Raw genomic sequence first — 24,827 nt, forward strand, 5'->3', positions numbered from 1 at the left:
TCGCCGCCGGTAAGGTAGGTGGTTTAATCTATGCCGGCGGGACAGGCATTCTAGCAGCGGGACTTCGGCCCATCCGGGCCGCCAACCGAATATCCGGTGCCGGAGAATTCGGCAACTGGCGGGGGCGGGATTCACGCCAGCCCCCGGCGATTCTCCGACCCGGCGGGGGGTCGGAGAATCTCACCCCATAACTTTTGTTCCCCCAGAAAATCTGGAGGAACGATCACAGAACCGCTAATTCGTTCCAACAACACGGGAAAAGACATTTAGTAAACAGGAAAAAATTGGATTATGATACAATAAACCTGACCCCCCCTTTAGCTTAACCATTACACACAGGTTTTAGGATTCACACGGATTACAAAGTACATCTTAATCCACAATGGTCTAATTAACACAAAGTGCCTTTTAAGCACACAAGATGATGTGGTCAATTACACTCTCCACTCTGAACTCCAAGTGAATGTTTGTGGATATCTCCTTAGAATCCCCTTCGATGATTGTCACGTGAGAGTTTCCAAACTCCACTCCTGAAAGCATGCTTTAAAATCTTCTCTCATAATGATGCTTTCCCTTAATGGTTTACATTCTAAATTCCAGACCAGGGTTTCCAAATGACATTTTTAAACAAAGCTTCAGGTCCACTTGCAACAGTGAATCCAGTGCATGATTTTACACCAAGCACTTTTGAATTTCTTTGTCTTGACTACTGTGCAAACTGCCCACAATTGCTTTAATTCTCGATTCCCAGACTGGATTAAAATAGGGGCTGTTTAGCACAGGGCTAAATCACTGACTTTGAAAGCAGACCAAGGCAGGCCAGCAGCACGGTTCAATTCCCGTAACAGCCTCCCCGAACAGGCGCTGGAATGTGGCGACTAGGGGCTTTTCACAGTAACTTCATTTGAAGCCTACTTGTGACAATAAGCGATTTTCATTTCATTTCATTTCAATAGCATCAGACATTTGTTTACCTTTGAAGGCTACTGTTCCACTTTAAGTCTGGTTACTACAGTTGTCTCTAACTCAGAACACTTTGTTTACTCTTCCTTTAATTCTCCTGAACAATCTGTTCACTTGACTGCATTCATCTTGAATATTCTTTCTGTCCCAATTCCCTGGTTATCTTGACTGCATCTTGTTCCTTAGGAAGCTTGCATTTTTGCAACTCCCTTGTCCGGTCCAGATTCTCCTGGCAGAACTTGCTGTTTACTCCCCAGTGATCTGTCTGCAACTGCCCACAAATTCAGCTGGAACTAAAACTTTAAGGCTTTTAAAAAAATCCTTCTACGAGCTTCTGGTTGCTGAACAGTTCTATTTATTCTTCATGCCATAATCCTCTCTAAACACAACAGAATCACAGTTGGAATTGAAACCAACCCCCACGCATCCAGCATTAATCTTTACCCTTCCAGGCACAGAAATATTAAATTAAACCCACTTAAAACTGTACCTTACTTTTAATATTTACCAATACAAATATAAATCCCTTAAAGCTACCTTTTGTTTTCCGAACAAGTAATAGGCATATTAGGAGATATTCAAAGTTTCAAAAAGGTGCTGATTTAAGAATTGCATTACATTGCAAATGGCAAAATAATTATTTTACCCATTATATATGGGAAGTATCTTACAAAAAAAAACATTTTATGTCCAAGGATGCTTCGAGTATTTGAGATCAATCCATTACATTTCTGAATGTAATTTTGACTTCAAGTAAACAAAGGCATGCATTTCACTGGTCCAGTGACAACAATTTGATCAAAAAGTACATGGCGGGCTTCTGTTACTGAGCCTTCCGAATCTTTCTCTAGTTGCTTGAAATATTTCATTAAGTTGCTTTTCTGTTTCCCTCTCGCGATCCCACGGAAATAAAGAAGGGCTGAAACATGTTCTTTACTGTAAATTAGAGGGTACACCAAATATTAGAAGAATGAATACATAAACTATGGTAATCAAAAAAATTAATTTTAAAAGCTTGGCTGAAATTAGCATGTAGCACTATATACCTATATAGAGAGCAACGGTTCAAGCAATGGCAGTAGGAGCAAAGGAAGCTAAGGAGGAGTAGATACGAATTGGGTGGAGTGAATACCTGAGAGGAGGAGAGATGAGTGAGAGTAAGGGCAAGTCAAAAGAGAGGTCAGTGGTGCAGTGATAATGTCACTGGACTAGTAATCCAGAGGCCCAGGAAAATGCTTGGGGAATATGGCAGCTGGTGGAATTTAAACTCAATTAATAAACTGAACCCATTGTTGTAAAAACCATTTAGTTCACTAATGACCTTAATGGAAGGAAATCTGCTGTCCTTATCTGGTCTGGCTTAAATATGGCTCCAAACTCACAGCACAGTGGTTGACTCTTGAAATGGCCTAGAGAGCCCCTCAGTTGTATCAAACTGGGACAGATAAATCAATAAGGAATGAAACTCGATGTGCTACATGGCAAACCCAGCCCTGTTGGCCCTGCAAAGTTTTCCTTCGTATCATCTGGGGACTTGTGCCAAAAGTAGGATATCAAACAACAACTTGCCATAATCATACCTTGCAGACAATGTCCGAGACACCACTATGTCTGGGAGGTTCTACCCCACTAGCAGTACACATCCACCAGAGGTGCCAACACGGTGGTATACTGTTTGAATGGAGTATCCCCGGGTGAACTCAGGACCCCATTAAGCCTCATGGCATCAGATCAAATATGGGCAAACCTCCTTCTGATTACTATCAATTGCCCCTGTCCTCTCAGCTGATGTTGAACACCACTTACTTGGAAGAAGGGTGGCAAGGGCATAGAACACATTATAGTTCAGTCACACCATTACTGATTGAGCTGGTAGAGTCCTAAAGGACAAAACTGCTAGACTGGATCTGTTGCAGTTGGTGAGGGAACCAATAAGGAGGGAAAAACCTACTTGACCTTCTCCTTACCAACCTACAGATTCATCTGTTCAAGACAGTATTAATAGGAGTGACCACACTGACCTTGCAGAGATTTATCATGTCTTCACACATGTTGTATGGCATTGTCACCATGCCAAAGGGAATATATTCAGAACAGATCTAGCAACCCAAAGCTTGGCATCCAAGAGGCACTGTGGGCCATTAGCAACAACAGAATTGTATTCAGCCACAATCTGTAACCTCATGGCCTGGCATAACCCCCACTCTATCACTACCACCAAGCCAGGGGATCAATCCTGGTTCAATGAAGAATGCAGGAGAGCATGCCAGGAGCAGCACATCTAAAAATGAATCTGTTGTGAAGTTACAACACAGGATTATTTACGTGCCAAACAGCACAAGAGACATGCAATAGATAGAGCTATCAATCCCACAACCAATGGATCAGATCTAAGCTCTGTAGTCCTGCCACATTCAGTCATGGATGTCGTGGCCAAGTAATCAACTAAGAGGAGATGACTCCACAGATATCCCCATCTTCAATGATGGAGGAGCCCAGCCAATTAATACATTTGCAACCATCTTCAGCCAGAAGTGAATCATAGAATTTACAGTGCAAAAAGAGGCCATTCAGCCCATCTGGTCTGCACCGGCCCTTGGAAAGAGCACCCTACTTAAGCCCACACCTCTACCTATCCCTGTAACCCCACCCAATCTTTTTGGTCACCAAGGGCAATTTATCATGGCCAATCCACCTAACCTGTACATCTTTGGACTGTGGGAGGAAACCGGAGGAAACCCACGCAGACATGGGGAGAACATGCAGACTCCGCACACAGACAGCGACCCAAGTGTTGAGGTGATGATCCATCTCAACCTGCTCCTGTGGCCTCCACCCAAGTGATTCACTCCATAGGACAGCATGAAACAGTTGAAGGTATTGTACACTGCAAAAGCTATGGGCCTTGACATTCTGACATCGTACGAAAAACCTCCCCTCCAGAAATAGCCGCATCCCTAGCCAAGTACAAGTATAACTGGCAATGTAGGAAACTGTCTAGACATGTTCTGTCCACAAACAGCAGGGAAAATTCAAACCAACCGATTACCACTCCATCAGTTTACTCTCAGTCATCAGAAAAATTATGGAAGGGAATGTCGACAGTGCTACCAAGTGGCATTTACTTAGCAAAAGCTGTTCCTGGATGCTCAGTTGGGGTTCTGCCAGGGCCAATCAGCTCCTGAGCTCATTATAGCCTTGGTCCAAACATGGATCGAAGAGCTAAACTAAGAGGCGAGTAGAGAGCCTTTGCTGCTTGTGACATCTGGGCAGTATTTGACCGAGTGTAGCATCAAAGTGCCTTCGCAAAACTGAAGTCAATAGGAATCAGGGGGGAAACTGTGGATCGGACCCAGCAGAGGAAGATGAATGTGGTTATTGAAGGGCAATCATCTGAATCTCAGGACATCACTGCAGATTTCCTGATGGTAGAGTCCAAGGCTCAACCATTTTCACCTGCTTCCTCAATGGCTTTCCCTTCATCATAAGGTCAGAAGCTGATGATTGCACAATGTTCAATATCATTCATGACTCCTCAGGTACTGAAGCAGTCCATATCCATGTGTGGCAAGACCTGGACAACATTCATACCTGGGCTGATAAGTGGTAAGGTTTGCACCACACAAGTACAAAGCCTGTCCGCCGTCTACAAGCCTCATGTCAGGAATGTAATGGATTACTCTCCATTTACCCGGATGAGTGCAGCTCCAACAACATTCAAGAAGCTCAACTCCACCCAGGACTAAGGAATTCACATGACTGGCACTCCATCCACCACCTTAAACATTCACTCCCTCCACCACTGATGCACAGTGCCAACAGTGTGCACCATCTGCAAGACACACTTCAGAAACTCACCAAGAACCTTCCCAAGACTTCTACCATCCAGAAGGATAAGGGCAGAAGATGCATGGGAACACCACCACGTGCAAGTTCTTCTCCAAGCTCCATACCATCCTGACTTGGGACTATATCACCATTCCTTAATTGTTGTTGGATCAAAACCTGAAACTCTATTCCTAACAAGCAGGACTTCCTAACAAGCAGGAATGCCTACCCTGAAGAAGTACTGCTCTTCTCTCCGACAGGATTTCCATCTGTCCCTCCCCCACTATACACCTTCACTGCTTTCCATTTCTCTCTTAGTGTTGGACAAGGTATTTAACAAGATCTTTATATATATTCATCCCCCCATCTTATCCACCTTTCGTTACCCTTTCTCCCCTTTGCTTCCCCCTTCCCCTCCCCATATCTACATCCATCACAGTTTACCCTCTGATGTTAGCTTCTCTGCAGTTTGGCCTTTCACACCTTTTGTTCTCTCTGGGGTCTGCCATTAGCACTCTTTCCCTTTGCTTTCTGTGGCTATTAGCACCCGGCTTCCCTGGGTTTCTGTGGCTATGACTCATCTTTCATTCTCACTCCACAGTATAAATATTTCCCACTTTCTCTGTCTTTAGCTTTGACAAAGGGTCATCTGGACTCGAAACGTTAGCTCTTTTCTCTCCCTACAGATGCTGCCAGACCTGCTGAGATTTTCCAGCATTTTCTCTTTGCTTTCTCTTCCTAACAGCTTTGTGAGTGTACCTACACTGGGTGGACTGCAGCAGTTCATGAGGGCAGCTCACCTTCGCAAGGGCAAAGGACAGCCAGTGATGTCCACACCCCATGAAAGAATAAAGAGAGAAATGTATTGGGCTCAAGTTCAGCACAGTAGCCAAGAACATACAAATGCAATGGGCGTTTCGGCTAACTTACAGATATTAAGTGCAGAGATAGCAACCAGAGGACAGGGAGAAGACAATATGAAACCTTACTGACATGCACATATTTATGATTAAGTGTTCATTAGCAAAAGTCATTGTAAATTATTACAACAAATTCTATGGTTTAAAACTAATTCCAAGGTCCAGAAATCAAACATGCGTCTAAATTCAGCACACAAATTTCCATGTTGGGAGAGCTAAAGATAGAGAAATCAAATAAAAGCCTTTAACAAGTCTTAAGAAGCTAATTTGATAAATGGTTCAGTGCTAAGCAGACCAATTTACCTAATATCTGGATAGTCCATATACAAGGTGTTCAGTTTTGTCTCAAGTTCATTTTCATTTGAACCAATAAAATCAGACAAATCTTGAGTTACTGGAAAAAGCCACAAAGCAGTACTGCCCTGAAAGGAGAGGTTTAGTTCATACATCCATTACCTAAAATGTTATTACTTGTACTGATGCACTCCATAAACATTTAAAAAACATTTCCTTCTATCACATAGCTACTGATGACACCAGAATTTAGAAGCCAGTAATTTATATATTCCTGAATCAACATGACAAACATCTGTATTTTTAGAACTAGCTTTTTACCAGAAATGACCACTTGATTACTATGCTTTTTAGCTGGCTAATCCATTTCCAAAACATGTTATTTTACTCCGGGTCCTATTGACACACTTGTTTACTTTCTAACAGCTTTTTCCTGGCATTGTATTGTAAAATCGGCAATGATATCCGTAATTTCCTTTAATTGCCTTTTGGAATTTCAAACAGATGTCTTTGGAATATTTGCTGGGTTCTCCAAAAGCATATTAATATTTCCAGGGGATTTCCCAAACAAAAAAAATATTGTAAACTACACCTTTCATTGGGGTTTGCTAAATTTAGGAACCATTTCATTTTAAAAATTAAAGGAACAATTGTGCAGAGATAATTAGCAAACTTTAATTAAGTTTGGAAGGAAGAATGAATATGTGAACTAGATACAGGTTAGGTCCTTTAAAACACTATTTATCTGTGCTTTATCTGAGGGCAGCACGGCAGCACAAGTTGATGGTACTGTGGCTTCACAGCGCCAAGGTCCCAGGTTCGATTCACCGCTGGGTCACTGTCTGTGCGGAGTCTGCACGTTCTCCACGTGTCTGCGTGGGTTTCCTCCAAGTGCTCCGGTTTTCTCCCACAGTCCAAAGACGTGCAGGTTAGGTGGATTGGCCATGATAAATTGCCCTTAGTGACCAAAAAGGTTTGGAGGGGTTATTGGGTTACGGGGATAGGATGGAAGTGAGAGCTTAAGTGGGGCGGTGCAGACTCGATGGGCCAAATGGCCTCCTTCTGCACTGTATGTTCTATATTCTATTCTTATCAATTACTTCATAATGCAGCTATCTGAATATCTATGGTCATCATACCTGTTTTTGTAAAGAACCAGGGAAAGAGACTGCTTTTACACATGAAGGCAGAGGAATGGAGGATACATGAATAGCTTTCAACTACCCAGTTTGAGAGAATGTGATTTCATTAGTAGCAGAATTATTAGCATACTATCATGCTGCATCTTCAATAGCAGTCCATTTATATTCATCAGGGGACTAATAAAGCATTTAACCATGTAAATATCAAACCTTGAGAACCAAATTGTGCAGTGAGCCATTGTTTAATGCAGTGGCTGAATGTTGACAAGAGGATATTTTGCCACTGCCAAGTACAGTAATAGACATTGCAAAGATATTTTAGATAAGGAAAAAGGCGTTCAGCACGCAAAGAGGATGCAAAGTACATGAATATATGACAGACATGGTCACTGCTATATTTATGACTGGTAGGCGTTCTGAAAAAGAGTTCATCTTTTGAAAAGAAAACAAAGACGAGACTTAAACTGGCTTGTATATGGTGGATGAATCATGTTTGAAGAGGCTTTAGCTCGCCAGGGGAATTGGTGCATAAAATCTTTCAGCGAAAACTCAACAATAAAAACAAACATCAAGTAGTTTTATATTTACTTACGCGTTCTTTGTACATCTTATTTATTGCTCCCAATTCTTCCCTAACCTTAATCGCTGCTGCATCACGTTGTCCAGATGATTTGCAGTGAATCTGCTGTTTCATGATTTGTGTAATGTACTCTTTAACGAATTGAAAGTGGACATCAGATATCAGGACCTTTTATTTAAACAGAGATAATTAATTTTCACTTATTTCTAACATTCATTCTTTTTACAACATTCGATAGATGAAGTGTTTGATATTTGAAATGTAAAATATATACCTGGTAGTTGGCTTGTTTCATTTTCTTGAGCTCTTCACAATACTTTTCAGCATTGCTTATTAACAGATTAAAATCGTCACTGCTGAGAAGCCATTTCCTTGCCACGATCTTCTTAAAACAAAGCTAGAAAATAAAATTTCCAGTGCAGTAGCATTTTATTGACGTATGAAATATTTGAGAATCCTGTTCCCAACGTACCTTCAGAATATCTTCCACGAGAATTTCATTGAGACCTCGTACAACATTGTTCAATGTCTCTTCCACTTTGCCGACATGTACAGCATTGTCCTGCTTCAGAGTCTTTACATATTCTCTGTGGTGGAGTAGAAGGGAGTTACAAATAATAAGCATTCGATGTATGAAATGATGACCATAAATGAGAGAACTGCTGTTGGGTGTGGAGATTGAATGTGTAAAATGTAACACTTGACCTTATCCCTGCAGCTTTAGATGTCAACCTCTGCTTTTTGAGCGCCACCTGGTGTACATATTATGTCACAACACCAGGCGGGAGTTTCCTCTGCCTTTCTGCTAGCTTTCCCAGCATGCACATTTTATTGCTGTTGTTTGATATAAGGGGTAATGTGATGGAGGTATTTAAAATCATGAAGGTATAGAACAGGGTAGATAGAAACAGATTGCTTCCAGTGATTGAAAAAATGAGAACAAGAGGGGGAATGTAGATAAGGAATTTAGAACAGCAGCAAGAGGAACATTTTTACAGACAGTGTAATAAAGCTGTGGGATGTACGACTGGAAATAGACTGAAGCAAAGGCCCAGTCAACGTTTAACAGGCTATATGGCTACTTTACGAAAAATAGAGGTTAAAAGGCATGGGAACAAGGTGGACACACGGGATTTCCAGTTACTGGAACATAATAATCAATATAAAATGGTTGGGCCGAAGGACTCGTAATGTTTCTAGCGATAAATGGGAAGGTGGCATCAAGAGGAAAATTATCCTGGAAAATCCAAAACCTGAATACAGTCCAGAGAAGAACTGCACCGAGTGACCCTAGTGTTAATCAGCGAAGAAATGAGGGAAAATTAGAAAAATGTAGATTCTCCAGTGTGTTAAAAGGAGGCAACCATGGGCAGGACGGTAGCACAGTGGTTAGCACAGTTGCTTCACAGCTCAACTGCAGGACTTGGGGATGTACGTGCAAACTAAATGACAGGCAGGTTCTGTCACTTCTGGAGTGGTCTTTCAAGTAGAGTAATGGAGGAAAAAAACTTTTGGAATCAATCAAAAGGCAGTTAGAAGCTGTAATTTGGGATTGTAGTTTTCTCCAGAAGATGGAGCTATATGGGTTGAATAGAATCATTCATCCACATCTATCGACAAAAGCTTTATCTTTGTAATATGTGATATATACACAACACTGGCATGTATCTGACAATGTGGAAAATTGCCCCGTTATAGGGGTCTACAAAAAGCAGGAAGATTCTAATCCAGCCAATTATCACCCCATCAGCCTAATCTCAATCATTAAGGAAATGGAAGGTGTCACTGATAATGTTATCATGAGATTTAGGGCAGCATGGTGGCACAGTGGTTAGCACTGCTGCCTCATGCCGTCGAGGACCCTGGTTCCATCCTGGCCCTGGGTCACTGTCTGTGTGGAGTTTGCACATTCCCCCCGTGTTTTTGTGGGTCTCACCCCCACAACCCAAAGATGTGCAGGGTAGGTAGATTGGCCACGCTAAATTGTCCCTTAATGGTTATAAAAAAATGGATTGGGTACTCTAAATTTATTTTAAAAATGTTATCATGAGGCACTTACTTAGAAGCAACCTGTTGACGGATTTGATTTTTGATTTGATTTATTATTTGATTTGATTTATTGTTGTCACATGTATTAGTACACAGGAAAAGTATTGTTTCTTGGATACTATACAGATAACGCATACCTTACATAGGGAAGGAAGGAGAGGCTACAGAACGTAATATTACAGTCATAGCTAGGATGGAGAGAAAATATCAACTTAATACAAGGTAGACCCATTCAAAAGTCTGATGGCAGCAGGGAAAAAGCTGTTCTTGAGTTGGTTGGTACGTGACCTCAAACGTTTGTGCCTTTTTCCTGACGGAAGAAGGTGGAAGTGGGTATGTCTGGGGTGCGTGGGTCCTTAATCATGCTGGCTGCCTTTATGAGGCAGCGGGAATTGTGGACAGAGTCAATAGATGGGAGGCTGGTTTGCGTGATGGATTGAGCAGATAAGAACATAGAACATACAGTGCAGAAGGAGGCCATTCGGCCCATCGAGTCTGCACCGAGCCACTTAAGCCCTCCCTTCCACCCTATCCCCGTAACCCAATAACCCCTCCTAACCTTTTTTGGTCACTAAGGCAATTTATCATGGCCAATCCACCTAACCTGCACGTCTTTGGACTGTGGGAGAAAACCGGAGCACCCGGAGGAAACCCACGCAGACACGGGGAGAACATGCAAACTCCGCACAGACAGTGACCCAGCAAGGAATTGAACCTGGGACCCTGGCGCTGTGAAGCCACAGTGCTAATCACTTGTGCTACCGTGCTGCCCTAAGGATCCATACCAAGCTGTGAATCATCAAAGAATGCTGTCTATGGTGCATCTGTAAAAGTTGGTGAGACTCATAGCTGACATGCCAAATTTCCTTAGTCTTCCAAGAAAGTGGAGTCATTGGTGGGCTTTCTTAACTGTAGTGCTGGCATGTGGGGACCAGGACAGGTTGTTGGTGATCTGGACACCTAAAACTTTGAAGCTCTCGACCCTTTCTACTTCATTCCCATTGATGTCGACAGGGGCATGTTCTCCACTACGCTTCCTAAAGTCGATGAGAATCTCCTTCATTTTGTTGACATTGAGGGAGAGATTATTGTCTTTGCACCAATTCACCAGATTCTCTATCTCATTCCTGTACTCTGCTTCGTCATTGTTTGAGATCCGACCCGCTACTGTGCGTCATCAACAAATTTGAAAATCGAGTTGGAGGGGAATTTGACCACACAGTCATAGGTGTATAAGGAGTATAGTAGGGGGCTGAGGACACAGCCTTGTGGGGCACCGGTGTTGAGGATTATCGTGGAGGAGGTGTTGTTGCCTATTCTTGCTGATTGTGGCCTGTGGGTTAGGAAGTTCAGGATCCAGTCGCAGAGGGAGGAGCCGAGGCCCAGGCCACGGAGTTTGGAGATGAGTTTCGTAGGAATAATGGTGTTGAAGGCTGAGCTGTAGTCAATAAATAGGAGTCTGACACAGTCGGACATGCTCAGTTTGGGTTTCACCCGGGCCACTTGGCTCCAGGCCTCATTACAGCATTGGTCCAAACATGGACAAGAGAGCTGAATTCCAAAGCTGAAGTGAGAATGACTAATTTGACATCAAGGCAGCATTTGACCAAATGTGGAATCAAGCAGCCTCAGCAAAACCAAAGTCAATGGGAAATAATGAAAATATTCCACCGGTTAGAGCCATGCCTAGCACAAAAAGAAGATGTTTGTGGTTATTGGTTTGTCTCAGCCCCAGGACATCCTGGCAGGAGTTCCTCAGGGTAGTGTCCGAGGCTCATCCGTCTTCAGTTGCTTCATAATGACCCATCCCTCCAAGATAAAGTCAGAAATAGCAATGTTCACCAATTATTGCATAGTGTTCATTTTCATTTACAACTTTTCAGATACTTAAGCAGCCCATATCCAAATGCAGAAAAAACCTGGACAATATTCAGGCTTGGCTGATAAATAACAAGTAACATTTTCACCGCACAAATGCCAGGCAATGGTCACCTCCAACAAGAGAGAATTGAACTAACTCGCCTTGACATTAATCTCTGACATTAATCTCTTTGATGTTCAAAGGCATTAGTTTTGTTGAATTCTCCACTATCAATAGCCTAGATTTTACCACTGACCGGAAACATACCTAGACCGGCCTTAGAAATAGAGCGACAATACAAACCGATGAAAGGCTGGGAATTCTACACCAGGTAACTAGTTTCCTGACTATCTACAAGGCACAAACTAGGCATTGATGGAATACTCTCTCCTTGCCTGGATGAGTGCAACTTCAACAACATTCAAACAGCTTGACACTATCCAGGGCAAAAGAGCTGGCTTGATCTACAGCCCATCTACCACCTTCAATCTTGTCTCTCTCCGCCATCGGTACATAGCATTCATAGAACCCCTACAGTGCAGGAGAACATTAGGCCCGTCGGGTCTGCACAGATCCTATGAAAGACCACCCTACCCAAGCCCAATTCCCTGCCCTATCCCTGTAACCCCACCTAACCTTTTGGACCTTAGGGCAATTTAGCATGGCCAACCCACCTCACCGGCACATCTTTGGACTAGTTAGTGTACCATCTACAAGATGCACAGCAGCAACTTACCAAGGCTCCTTCAGCAGCACCTTATAAACCTGTAACCTCCATCAGATCGAAGGAGAAAGGTCAGCAGCCATATTGGAACTGCACCATCTGCAAGTTCCCCTCCAAGTCACACATATCTTGACTTGGAACAATATTGCTGCTTCTTCATTGTTGCTGGGTCAAAATTATGGAACTCCCTGCCTTACAGCACCGTAGATATACTTACACCATAAGACCATAAGACATAGGAGTGGAAGTAAGGCCATTTGGCCCATCGAGTCCACTCCACTATTCAATCATGGCGGATTTCAACTCCATTTACCCGCTCTCTCTCCATAGCCCTTAATTCCTCGAGAAATCAAGAATTTATCAACTTCTGTCTTAAAGACACTCAACGTCCCGGCCTCCACCGCCCTCTGTGGCAATGAATTCCACAGACCCACCACTCTCTGGCTGAAGAAATTTCTCCTCATCTCTGTTCTAAAGTGACTCCCTTTTATTCTAAGGCTGTGCCCCCGGGTCCTAGTCTCCCCTGTTAATGGAAACAACTTCCCTACATCCACCCTATCTAAGCCATTCATTATCTTGTAAGTTTCTATTAGATCTCCCCTCAACCTCCTAAACTCCAATGAATATAATCCCAGGATCCTCAGACGTTCATCGTATGTTAGGCCTACCATTCCTGGGATCATCCGTGTGAATCTCCGCTGGACCCGCTCCAGTGCCAGTATGTCCTTCCTGAGGTGTGGGGCCCAAAATTGCTCACAGTATTCTAAATGGGGCCTAACTAATGCTTTATAAAGCTTCAGAAGTACATCCCTGCTTTTATATTCCAAACCTCTTGAGATGAATGACAACATTGCATTTGCTTTCTTAATTATGGACTCAGCCCGTGTGGAGTTCAGCAGTTTGAAAAGTGTCTTACCATTAATTTCCAATAGGAATTAGCAGTTGGGAATAAATGCTGGCCTTGCCAGCAATGCCCCCCCCCCCCGCCCCCCACTCCCCAAATTAAGCTCTACGTCAAAATTTGTAAGGGGTATAGGTCATGCCGGAGGGACCAAATCGAATTATTTGAAGAGGTGACTAAAGCAGTGAAATGAAAAATATCTAAGTAAGGTATGTACATGGACCTCCAGAATACATTTGATAAAAGTCCCACATAAGAGATTGTTAGCTAACACTGGCAAATTAATGATCTGTTAAGGAAATTCCTTGAGTGGCAGGAGACAAAAAGTAGAGATAATGGGGCAGGCACTCCAATTGGCAGGGTGTAATTAAAGGTGCCTGCAAGGACCTCTGTTGGGGCCTCAGCTATTCATCATATTTATTAATGACGTAGGTGCTGAAAGAGAAAGACACATATGCAAATCTTCTGACTATACAAAAGACAAGAATCATCGTAAGCGGTATTTGGAAGCATAAAATTATGACAAAATATTGAAATGGTACAGTGGTTAACACCGCTGCTTCACAGCGCCAGGAACCCAGGTTCGATTCTGGCCTTGGGTGACTGTGTGGAGTTTGCACGTTCTCCCTGCGTCTGCGTGGGTTTCCTCCGCCTGCTCCGGTTTCCTCCCACATTGCACAGGTGTGCAGATTAGGTGGATTGGCAATGTTAAAAACTGCCCCTTAGTGTCCAAACGATGTGCACGTTAGCTAGGGTTATGGGGATAGGGCCGGGCCCGACATAGAAAATATGAGGGAAAAATAGAACAAAGTATTTTTTAAATGGTGAAAAGCTAGAAACAGTAGAGTTCAAAAGAGACTTGGAGGTCCAAGCACATATATCATTAAAATGTCATAGAACAGGACAGAAAATAATCAAAAAGACAAATGGAATTTTGGTCCTTATATTTGGAAGACTTGAAGGTGGGTAGGGGTGGAGTCATGCTTCAGCCATACGAAGATCTGGTTTGGATACATATGGAATAATGTGAATAATTCTGGGCACCACACCTTAAGAAGGGTATGTTAGCATTGAAGGGAGTGAAGGTTTACCAGAATGATATCTAGGTTCTTAGGGTTAAATTACAGGAAGAGATCTCACAAACAGGATTGTAATCCCTGGAATTTAGAGGTGAATTGATTGAACTTTTCAACATGTTAAGGTGAACAGTTAAATAGAGAAACATTTTTTCCACTGACAGGGGAATCGAGGACTAGGGGGTCCAGTCTAAATGTTGGAGGCAGACATTTCAGGAGTGAAATTTGTATTGAGTTGGGTCGCAGTTTGTGGTAAACATCACTAGTAACATTGCATATATTACGGTACTGCCCCTGTATTACAGGTACAACAGTAAATCCCCGCCTCTTGGCTCCCCCCAGCAGGCGCTGTATAAAAATGTATGCTCTCCTGCGCTGCTCCCATTCTGGTTCCAGCTGCAGGAGGCACAACATCTTGTGCAATAAAGCCTCGATTGTTTCATCATTCTCATCTCGTGGTAACTGACGGTACATCACTTTATTGCACAAGATTTTAAAAGATGAACATCTTAATCAAGCCTGATTGCCTGGAGCTGAGCCCTCACGCAGCCAACGCCACGTTCACCTTCGACCACTGGCTAGCCTGCTTCGAAGGCTACCTCAGAGCAGCCACTGAAGAACTCTCGGACCCACAGAAGCTCCAAATCCTTTACTCACGGATGAGCCCTGAAATTTTTCCCCTCATCCGGGATGCGCCCACCTACACAAAAGCGATGATGCTACTAAAGGGACATTACGTTAAGTCGGTGAATCAAGTGTACGCCAGGCACCTCCTGGCGATGAGACGGCAACTCTCAGGAGAGACTGTGGACGATTTCTTGCGGGCCCTGCAGATTCTCGGTAGGAACTGTGACTGCCAGGCAATTTCAGCAGTCCAACACACCAAACTATTAATCAGAGACACTTATGTCACGGGCATGAAGTCGACGTACGTTCGCCAGCGACTATTGGAAGGGGGTACGCTCGATCTTGCAGAGACTAGGCAGCTTGCTAACTCACTAGAAGTGGCCTCCCGTAATCTGGAGGCCTACACACCCGACCGGGCAGCACTCTCATGGGCATCGTGGGCCCCACCAGCTGCCGACTCAAGCGCACTGCAAGCCTGCGCCGGGCGGCAGCCAGCCAACTCCGGGGGGCCCAAGTGTTATTTTTGTGGCCAGGCTGCGCTGCCCGGCGCGGAGCGCGACCTGCAACGGGTGTGGGAAGAAGGGCCACTTTGTTTCCATTTGCCAGGCCCGGTCGGTCGCCGCTGTTTCCAGGCCCGGCATTGCTACACCTCCCACGTGTGATCCAGGGGCGCCACCATCTTCTCCACCACAAGCCACGTGCGGCCCGTGGGCTCCGCCATCTTTGATGCCACCCGCCATGTGCGCCCGTGGGCGCTGCCATCTTTGGTGCCATTTTGGACCGCGCCTCAGGACCCCTGCTCGTCTGGCCGTTTGCTGCCTGCTGATACCTCCGCCACCACTGATCAGCCCGGGACCTCCCAACATCTTCCGCAGCTCGCCTCCATCACCCTGGATCAGCCTCGGCCCCGCAACCTCGCGACCGCTACGACGATGGTGAAGATCAATGGGCACGAGATGACCTACCCCTTTGACTCCGCGAGCACAGAGAGTTTCATCCACCCTGCTACGGTAAGGCACTGCTCCCTCCCGGTACTCCCCGTCACCCAGAAAATCTCCCTGGCCTCCGGATCCCATTCCGTGGAAATCCGGGGGTACTGTGTCGCGACCCTCACCGTTCAGGGCGTAGAGTTCAGCAACTTCCGGCTCTATGTCCTCCCCCACCTCTGCGCTGCCCTGTTACTTGGCCTGGATTTTCAATGCCACCTCCAAATCCTTACTTTGAAATTCGGCGGATCCCTGCCCCCCCTCACTGTCAGCGGCCTCATGACCCTTAAGGTCGAGTTACCTTCACTGTTTGCGAACCTCACCACGGACTGCAAGCCCGTCGCCACTAGGAACAGATGGCACAGTGCCCAGGACAGGACCTTCAACAGGTCAGAGGTCCAACGGCTTCTGCGGGAGGGGATCATTGAGGCCAGCAACAGCCCCTGGAGAGCTCAAGTAGTTGTAGTGAAGACTGGGGAGAAGCACAGGATGGTCATTGACTACAGCCAGAGCATCAACCGGTACACGCAGCTCGACGCGTACCCCCTCTCACGCATATCTGATATGGTCAATCAGATTGCACAGTATCGAGTCTTCGCCACAGTTGACTTGAAGTCCGCTTACCACCAGCTCCGCATCCGCCTGGAGGACCGCCAATACACTGCGTTCGAAGCAGATGGCCGCCTCTATCACTTCCTTAATAGTTCCCTTCAGCGTCACCAATGGAGTCTCAGTCTTCCAGCGAGAGATGGACCGAATGGTTGACCAGTACGGGCTGTGGGCCACCTTCCCATACCTAGATAACGTCACCATCTGCAGCCACGATCAGCAGGACCACGACGCAAACCTCCAAAAATTCCTCCATACCGCCTAACTCCTTAACCTCACCTACAATAAGGAGAAATGTGTGTTCCGCACCAACCGCTTAGCCATCCTTGGCTACGTAGTGGAAAATGGAGTCAGACGGCCCGACCCCGACCGCATGCGCCCCCTCCTGGAACTCCCCCTTCCCCACTGCCCCAAGGCCCTGAAACGATGCCTGGGGTTTTTCTCGTATTAAGCCCAGTGGGTCCTGAATTATGCAGACAAGGCCCGCCCACTCATCAAGTCCACAGTTTTCCCCCTAACGGCTGAGGCCCGCCAGGCCTTCAACCACATCAAGGCAGACATCGCCAAGGCCACAATGCACGCGGTCAACGAGACCCTCCCCTTTCAGGTGGAGAGCGATGCATCGGTCGTGGCTCTGGTCGCCTCCCTCAACCAGGCGGGCAGACCCGTGGCTTTCTTTTCCCGCACCCTCCATGCCTCCGAAATCCGGCACTCCTCTGTCGAAAAGGAAGCCCAAGCCATTGTGGAAGCTGTGCGACATTGGAGGCATTATCTGGCCGGCAGGAGATTCACTCTCCTCACTGACCAACGGTAGTTTGCCTTCATTTTTAACAATACGCAGCGGGGCAAGATAAAATATGACAAAATCTTGAGGTGGAGGATCGAGCTCTTCACCTATAACTATGAGATCTTGTATCGCCCGGGGAAGCTCAATGAGCCCCCTGATGCCCTATTGCGCGGTACATGTGCCAGCACATAAGTGGACTGACTCCGGGCTCTCCATTATGACCTCTGTCACCCGGGGGTCACCCTGTTCTTCCATTTTGTCAAGGCCCGCAACCTGCCCTTCTCCATTGAGGAGGTCAGGACCGTAACCAGGGACTGCCAAGTCTGCGCAGAGTGCAAGCCGCACTTCTACTGGCCAGATAGAGCGCACCTGGTGAAGGCCTCCCACTCCTTTGAGCGCCTCAGCATGGACTTCAAAGGGCCCCTCCCCTCCACCGACCGCAACGTGTACTTCCTCAACGTAATTGATGAGTACACCGGTTCCCTTTCGCTATCCCATGCCCCAACATGACTTCTGCCACAGTCATCACAGCCCTGCACAGCATCTTCACCCTGTTTGGTTTCCCCACCTACATCAACAGTGATCGGGGATCCTCCTTCATGAGTGATGAGCTGAGTCAGTTCCTGCTCAGCAAAGGCATCGCCTCGAGCAGGACGACCAGCTACAACCCCCGGGGAAACGGGCAGGTGGAGAGGAAGAACGGGAAGGCCGTCTGGAAGGCCATCCTGCTGGCCCTTCGGTCTAGAAATCTCCCAGTCTCCCGCTGGCAGGATGTCCTCCCCGACGCGCTCCATTCAATCGGGTCGCTCCTGTGCACCGCCACTAATGAGACCCCTCACGAACGTGCGTTTGCCTTCCCCAGGAAGTCCACCTCCGGGATCTCGCTCCCAACATGGCTGACAGTTCCTGGGCCCGTCCTCCTCCGGGGTCTCGCTCCCAACATGGCTGACAGTTCCTGGGCCCGTCCTCCTCCGGAAGCATGTGCGGAGCCATAAATCGGATCCCTTGGTTGAGAAATTCCACCTCCTCCATGCAAACCCACAGTACGCCTACGTGACACACACCGACGGGCAATAGGACACAGTCTCCCTCCAGAACCTGGCACCCGCTGGGTCCCCACCCACAACCCCCGACCTGATACTGCTCCTTCCACCCCCGGTTGCCTCATTCACCCCTGCGCCACCCACCCACCCACCAGGGAACCTCACCGCAGCCCCCACCCCAGCAGGATCCGTCCTCCCACTGGATCCACTAAGGATGAAGCAGAGGACAACACGCTCCCGGAGTCGCAGGTGACCACGTCGGCGCCCACATCACCACCAGGACTGCGGCGATCGCAGTGGCGGGTCAGAGTCCCCGACAGACTCAAGCTGTAATGTTTTCTTCACCCCCGCCGGACTCTTTTTTTAAACAGGGGGTGAATGTGGTAAACATCACTAGTAACATTGCATGTAGTATGGTACTGCCTCTGTATTACAGGTACAACAGTAAATCCCCGCCTGCTGGCTCCTCCCAGCAGGCGGCGTATAAAAGTGTCTGCTCTCCTGCGCTGCTTCCATTCTGATTCCAGCTGCAGGAGGCACAACATCTTGTGTAATAAAGCCTCGATTGTTTCACCATTCTAGTCTTGTGGTAATTGACGGTACATCGCAGTTCAAACTAGAAATGAAAGATTCCAAGGTACTATCTGAATTAAAGTAAGGAAGTTCTACCAGTGTCCTGGCAATACTTAATCCTCAGTCAACATCACCAAAAATTAATACAGGTATTCATCTCAACACTTTTTGTTGGGTCCAATAGCAATAACGTTTCCCTTACATTGGAACTGCAACTGCATTGGGGGCTGGTTTAGCACAGTGGGCTAAATAGCTGGCTTGCAATGCAGAATAATGCCAGCAGCGCAGGTTCAATTCCCGTACCGGCCTCCCCGAATAGGTGCCGGAATGTGGCGACTAGGGGCTTTTCACAGTAATTTCATTGAAGCCTACTTGTGACAGTAGATCATAGATTGAACAGTGCAGAAGGAGGCCATTCGGCCCATCGAGTCTGCACCGGCTCTTGGAAAGAGCACCCTACCCAAGCCCACACCTCCATCCTATCCCCGTAGCCTCACCCAACACTAAGGGCAATTTTGGACACTAAGGGCAATTTAGCATGGCCAATTCACCTAATCTGCACATCTTTGGACTGTGGGAGGAAACTGGAGCACCCGGAGGAAACCCACGGACACATGGGGAGAACGTGCAGACTCTACACAGACAGTGACCCAAGCCAGGAATCGAACCTGCGACCCTGGAGCTGCGAAGCAATTGTGCTAACCACTATGCTACCATGCTGCCCGAAAAGCGAAAAGATTCAAAAGTACGTAATTGACTGTGAAGCACTTTAAGTCTTCCTTTCTTTAAAAACTACAACTAATATGAATATATTTAAATACTGTTTACGCTGTTCATATCAGTCACTAAATTTTTTTTTACCTTAAATCAATATAGCTGTTGACGCTTACTATCAGAAGTGGCAGCGGATTTGGAATGCTCCTTTTTTTGACCTTCAGGTCCTGCTGATAGCTAACAAAAAAGTTCAAAGTTAGCCATTGTTTAATTCTAATGAAAATATATTAAGTGTAAAGTATAAGTAATAATGCCATACAATCAAAATTTCACTGATGTTTACCTTTAATAATATCCAAATACATTAATATACTTAACTCTTCAAAAGTGAAATAAATTTCTGAACATAAGTGATTAAATGGAATACTACTATTCTGATAGGTAGAATCACTTATTTAACATCAATATAGAAAGGATAAAAACTCTGATTCTATAACTTATGCCCCCTTTTTATCAGGACAATTGGCATTAAACTTTGTTTGATATCCTGCCTGTGAAGTCCCTTCGGGAGGTTTTATTATGTTAGATGTATTTTAGAAATTAAAGTGGTTGTTGATAATGATGATGTTATATAGACCATAAAAATGCAAACAAGGCAATTGGGGTTCATTTCTCGAGGAACAGAATTGAAAAGCAGGAAAGTAATGTTAAACCTGTAAAGACCCATCGCTTTACACACTTACTCTGTTCATTTCTGTAATCCAGGTTTATGACTGGCAGGTCTGGTTTAGCTCAGTTGGCTGGACAGCTGGCTTGTGACACAGAGCGAGGCCAGCAGTGTGGGTTCAATTCCCCGGAGGTTATTCATAAAGGCCCCGCTTTCCCAATCTTGCCCCTGCCTTGGGTATGGTGATCCTCTAGGTTAAATCACCACCAGTCAACTCTCCCTCCTCAAAAGGGGAAAGCAACCTACGGTCATTTGGGACTACAGCAACTTTACTTATTTATGAAAGGATATTTACATTTAAAGTCGTGTAAAAAAAGATGATTGGTGTGATTTAACGGAAAAATGTCAAAGCCTAGTTTTGGGTGCATTTGGTGGGGTGTTTTGCGATGGCCACGTTGACGCGATCGCGGCCCGTATTCAACAGCACTTCGTGCCAAAAATGAGCCCTCACAAGATCCTCGCCATTACTGGCTCCCTTGTTGCCTGATTCGCGCTTCAACTTCTCACCGCTAACAAGGGGGAGTTGCTTTTAAATGCTCCCTCACTACTCACTCCCTTTCAACACAAGCATGGCAGCGCACAGACCTGCTCCAATGTAGGAAGACGACAAACGATCTCCACTGAGCTGCAAGGTAAGTAACCACCTCTCTCCTGGCATCAGTTCCACCTGCCACCCCTCAAATTCCCAAACCCCACACCTCCTACAAACCACTGGCTGACACCTCGCATCCTCCCCACATCCGATCTTAATGTTTGTTCCTCAGAACCCGCTGGAGCGCACCAGCACAATCATTTCATGTCCTGGTGCGGTGTCCACACATACCACCTGCTATAGAACCACCTGACTCATCAAGCGTGAAGCTCACAATACCCTCGCTTTGTCCTCGGAGAAGATAGCCCATAATAAATGGGAAAGGGCAAAGGCGGGGGCCGGAGCCCCAGAGGTTCGAGAACTCACCCCTTATGAGGAACGGGCCCTGGAAATGGCGGGGTTGCCGAGGAGAGAGTAGTCATCAACAGAGAGATTGGCCTAGAATCATAAAATCCCGACAATGCAGAGGAAAACCATTGAGCCTGCAGCAACCCTTCAAAAGAACACCCGTCCTAAGCACAATTCCCTACCCTATCCCCATAACCCCATCTATCCTTTGGGCACTAAGGGGCAATTTAGCATGGCCAATATACCTAACGTGCACGCCTTTGCACTGTGGGAGGAAATTTGAGCACCCGGAGGAAACCCATGCAGATACGGAGAGAATGTGCAAACTCCACACAGTCACCCGTGTCAGAATAGAACCCCGGTCCCTGGTGCTTTGAGGAAAGAGTGCTAAACACTGTGCCGCTATGCCACCTTTCTAGTCTGCTACCCAAGTCTACGCCTCACCCTATCCTCATAACCCCGCCGATCCTTGCCTATCCTTTTGGACACCAAGGGACAATTTTGGCCAATACATCTATCCTGCAAGTCTTTGGACTGTGGGAGGAAACTGGAGCATCCGGAGGAAACCCACGCAGACACGGGGAGAATGTGCAAACTCCTCACAGTCACCCAAGGCCAGAATCACTGCTAACCACTGTGCCTTGTGCGCCAGAGAGGTGAGAAATGATCCTTTTCTCTCACTGACCACATGTTCATGACGCTGGACCATTCGGGATTTAACCACCCTGCCATCCAAGAGGCCACCTCAGATGAGAGCTCCAAGAAGACCAGCATTGATGCATCACAGCTATCACCCGCACATTCCATCAGCGCAGAGACAGACACATCGGTGGGTGACATTAGTGGACAGGCTTCTAGAGCACAATCTGGTGGGCAACTCACAGTTGCTAATGCACATCAGGTGGAGGCAGGAACATCCAAGGAAGATAGCAGTCGGTGGTCTGCTGGATCCCAGGACTCATCTGGACCTAGCCAGATGCCAAGCTTCCGGACAAGGTTCTCCCAAAGTTGATGCAGATGATAGGACACAGCCGTGACATTCAGGAGGGGGTGTCAGCGACATTCCAGTGACTGCAAATCCAATTGGAGGAGTCCCGAAGGCTTCAGCCATAGGAGATGGTGCCGACAATGCGTGGCACCAAGAGCAACACTGCTGGGGTGGCGACCACAGTGGAAAACCTGCAGCATGATGTCCTGAGTGATGGTGCCCAAGCCATTGGCTCAATCTGTGACAACCATGGCTGAGGGCCTTGACATCATTTCCCAGTCACAGAAGGAAATGTCCCAGATGCAGGTGGACATTGCCTCAGCACTGCAGAGCATGGCCCAGATGCTGAGGGCCATCGCGGAGGGTGTCAACACAATAGTGCAGACAAGGGGAAACTCCAGGACTGGCAGCGCCAGGTGACTCCGAGGCCTCTGGAGCTCACTCCAGCTGCCCCTCCATCCTCTGGAGTCCCTCCGTGCCCTACGAGCACCATCTGGAGATCAGCCTGGGGCCTGCCATCAGAGAGATTATGGCAATCTGCATTCCTTCTGAATCCCCCTCTCCTGATGCCTCAAGCGCATCTCAAGCATCAGAACAGGGTGTCATGGCGATGCCAGTGACACGGCTAAGTCGGCCAGGGCCCTCCGGCTAGAGGCCTCCAGTAGACGTTGGCCAAAGGCACCAAATCCACAGGGCGCGGAAAGCAGGTTTCATCCACTGCTGATGTGCATCCTGGGGGCACACCTAGACGTAGCACTATGCTACAAAAGATCAAGAAGAGTGAGGAACACTGAGTAGGCATGGGGTGGGGGGGGGGGTCACTTTCTGTAGCTGGGTGGAATGGAAATGTAAAATGTTCACTATTAAAACATGTTACACCTGATACATGTGAAGCCTCTATCACGTTAATCTTCATAGTGGGTATGCCTGCACCCACCCCCTGTTGCCCTCCACCCCCACCACGCCCCCCCCCCCCAAACCCCCGCCCCTTCAGACACAGTGGCCCAAGATCGAAAGCCCCTGAGGGGAGCATTTCGGGGACACTGACCACAATTCAGTAAGATGTAAAGTGCTGGTGGACAAGGATAAGAGTGGTCCTAGGGTAAATGTGCTAAATTGGGGGAATGCTAATTCTAACAATATTAGGCAGGAACTGAAGAACCTAGATTGGGGGCGGATGTTTGAGGGTAAATCAACATCTGACATGTGGGAGGCTTTCAAATGTCAGTTGAAAGGAATTCAGGACCGGCATGTTCTTGTGAGGAAGAAAGATAAATATGGCAAATTTCGGGAACCTTGGATAACGAGAGATATTGTAGGCCTCGTCAAAAAGAAAAATGAGACATTTGCCAGGGCTAGAAGGCTGGGATCAGACGAAGCCTGTGTGGAATATAAGGAAAGTAGGCAGGAACTTAAGCGAGGAGGCAGGAGGGCTAAAAGGGTCATGAAAAGTCATTGGCAAATGAGGAAAATCCCAAGGCTTTTTACACGTACATAAAAAGCAAGAGAGTAGCCAGGGAAAGGGTTGGTCCACTGAAGGACTGGGGAGGGAATCTGTGTGTGGAGCCAGAGGAAATGGACAAGGTAGTAAATGAATACTTTGCATCAGTATTCACCAAAGAAAAGGAATTGGTGGATGTTGAGTCTGGAGAAGGGCGTGTAGATAACCTGGGTCACATTGAGATCCAAAAAGATGAGATGTTGGGCTTTTTGAAAAGTATTAAGGTGACTAAGTCCCCAGGGCCTGATAGGATCTACCTCAGAATATTGAAGGAGGCAAGAGAGGAAATTGCTGATGCCCTGACAGAAATCTTTGGGTCCTCACTGTCTTCAGCTGATGTCCCGGGACTGGAGAATAGCCAATGTTGTTCCTTTGTTTAAGAAGGGTAGCAAGGATAGTCCAGGGAACTATAGGCCGGTGAGCCTTACGTCAGTGGTAGGGAAATTACTGGAGAGAATTCTTCGAGACAGGATCTACTCCCATTTGGAAGCAAGTGGACGTATTAGCGAGAGGCAGCACGGTTTTGTGAAGGGGAGGTTGTGTCTCACTAACTTGATAGAGTTTTTTGAGGAGGTCGCAAAGATGATTGATGCAGATAGGGCAGTGGATGTTGTCTATATGGACTTCAGTAAGGCCTTTGACAAGGTCCCTCATGGCAGACTGGTACAAAAGCTGAAGTCACACGGGATCAGAGGTGAGCTGGCAAGATGGATACAGAACTGGCTAGGTCATAGAAGGCAGCGAGTAGTAATGGAAGGGTACTTTTCTGATTGCAGGGCTGTGGCTAGTGGTGTTCCACAGGGTTCAGTGCTGGGACCGTTGCGGTTTGTAGTATATATAAATGATTTGGAGGAAAATGTAACTGGTCTGATTAGTAAGTTTGCAGACGACACAAAGGTTGGTGGAATTGCGGATAGCGATGAGGACTGTCAGAGGATACAGCAGGATTTAGATTGTTTGGAGACTTGGGCGGAGAGATGGCAGATGGAGTTTA

General features: G+C 46.5%; 1 protein-coding gene across 5 annotated transcripts in view; it reads right to left on the bottom strand.

Moving 5' to 3' along the window:
• Nucleotides 1-1,295: 1,295 nt before the first annotated feature.
• LOC140402535 (exocyst complex component 3-like) overlaps nt 1,296-24,827 on the bottom strand; it is a 150,115-nt gene continuing 126,583 nt past the window's right edge. For 4 of the 5 annotated variants that reach the window (XM_072490408.1, XM_072490390.1, XM_072490396.1 and 1 more), the window contains 6 exons: nt 19,825-19,914; nt 8,200-8,314; nt 8,002-8,124; nt 7,740-7,895; nt 6,015-6,133; nt 1,296-1,899 (listed from right to left, as the gene is read on the bottom strand). In XM_072490408.1, the coding sequence (XP_072346509.1) occupies nt 1,713-1,899; nt 6,015-6,133; nt 7,740-7,895; nt 8,002-8,124; nt 8,200-8,314; nt 19,825-19,914 (790 nt within the window). In that variant the 3' untranslated portion in view covers nt 1,296-1,712. The remainder of the gene's footprint in view (nt 1,900-6,014; nt 6,134-7,739; nt 7,896-8,001; nt 8,125-8,199; nt 8,315-19,824; nt 19,915-24,827) is intronic. The other variant, XM_072490415.1, reaches the window with a different exon arrangement.

Source organism: Scyliorhinus torazame, chromosome 2 (assembly GCF_047496885.1).
Source record: "Scyliorhinus torazame isolate Kashiwa2021f chromosome 2, sScyTor2.1, whole genome shotgun sequence".
Lineage (NCBI taxonomy): Eukaryota > Metazoa > Chordata > Chondrichthyes > Carcharhiniformes > Scyliorhinidae > Scyliorhinus > Scyliorhinus torazame.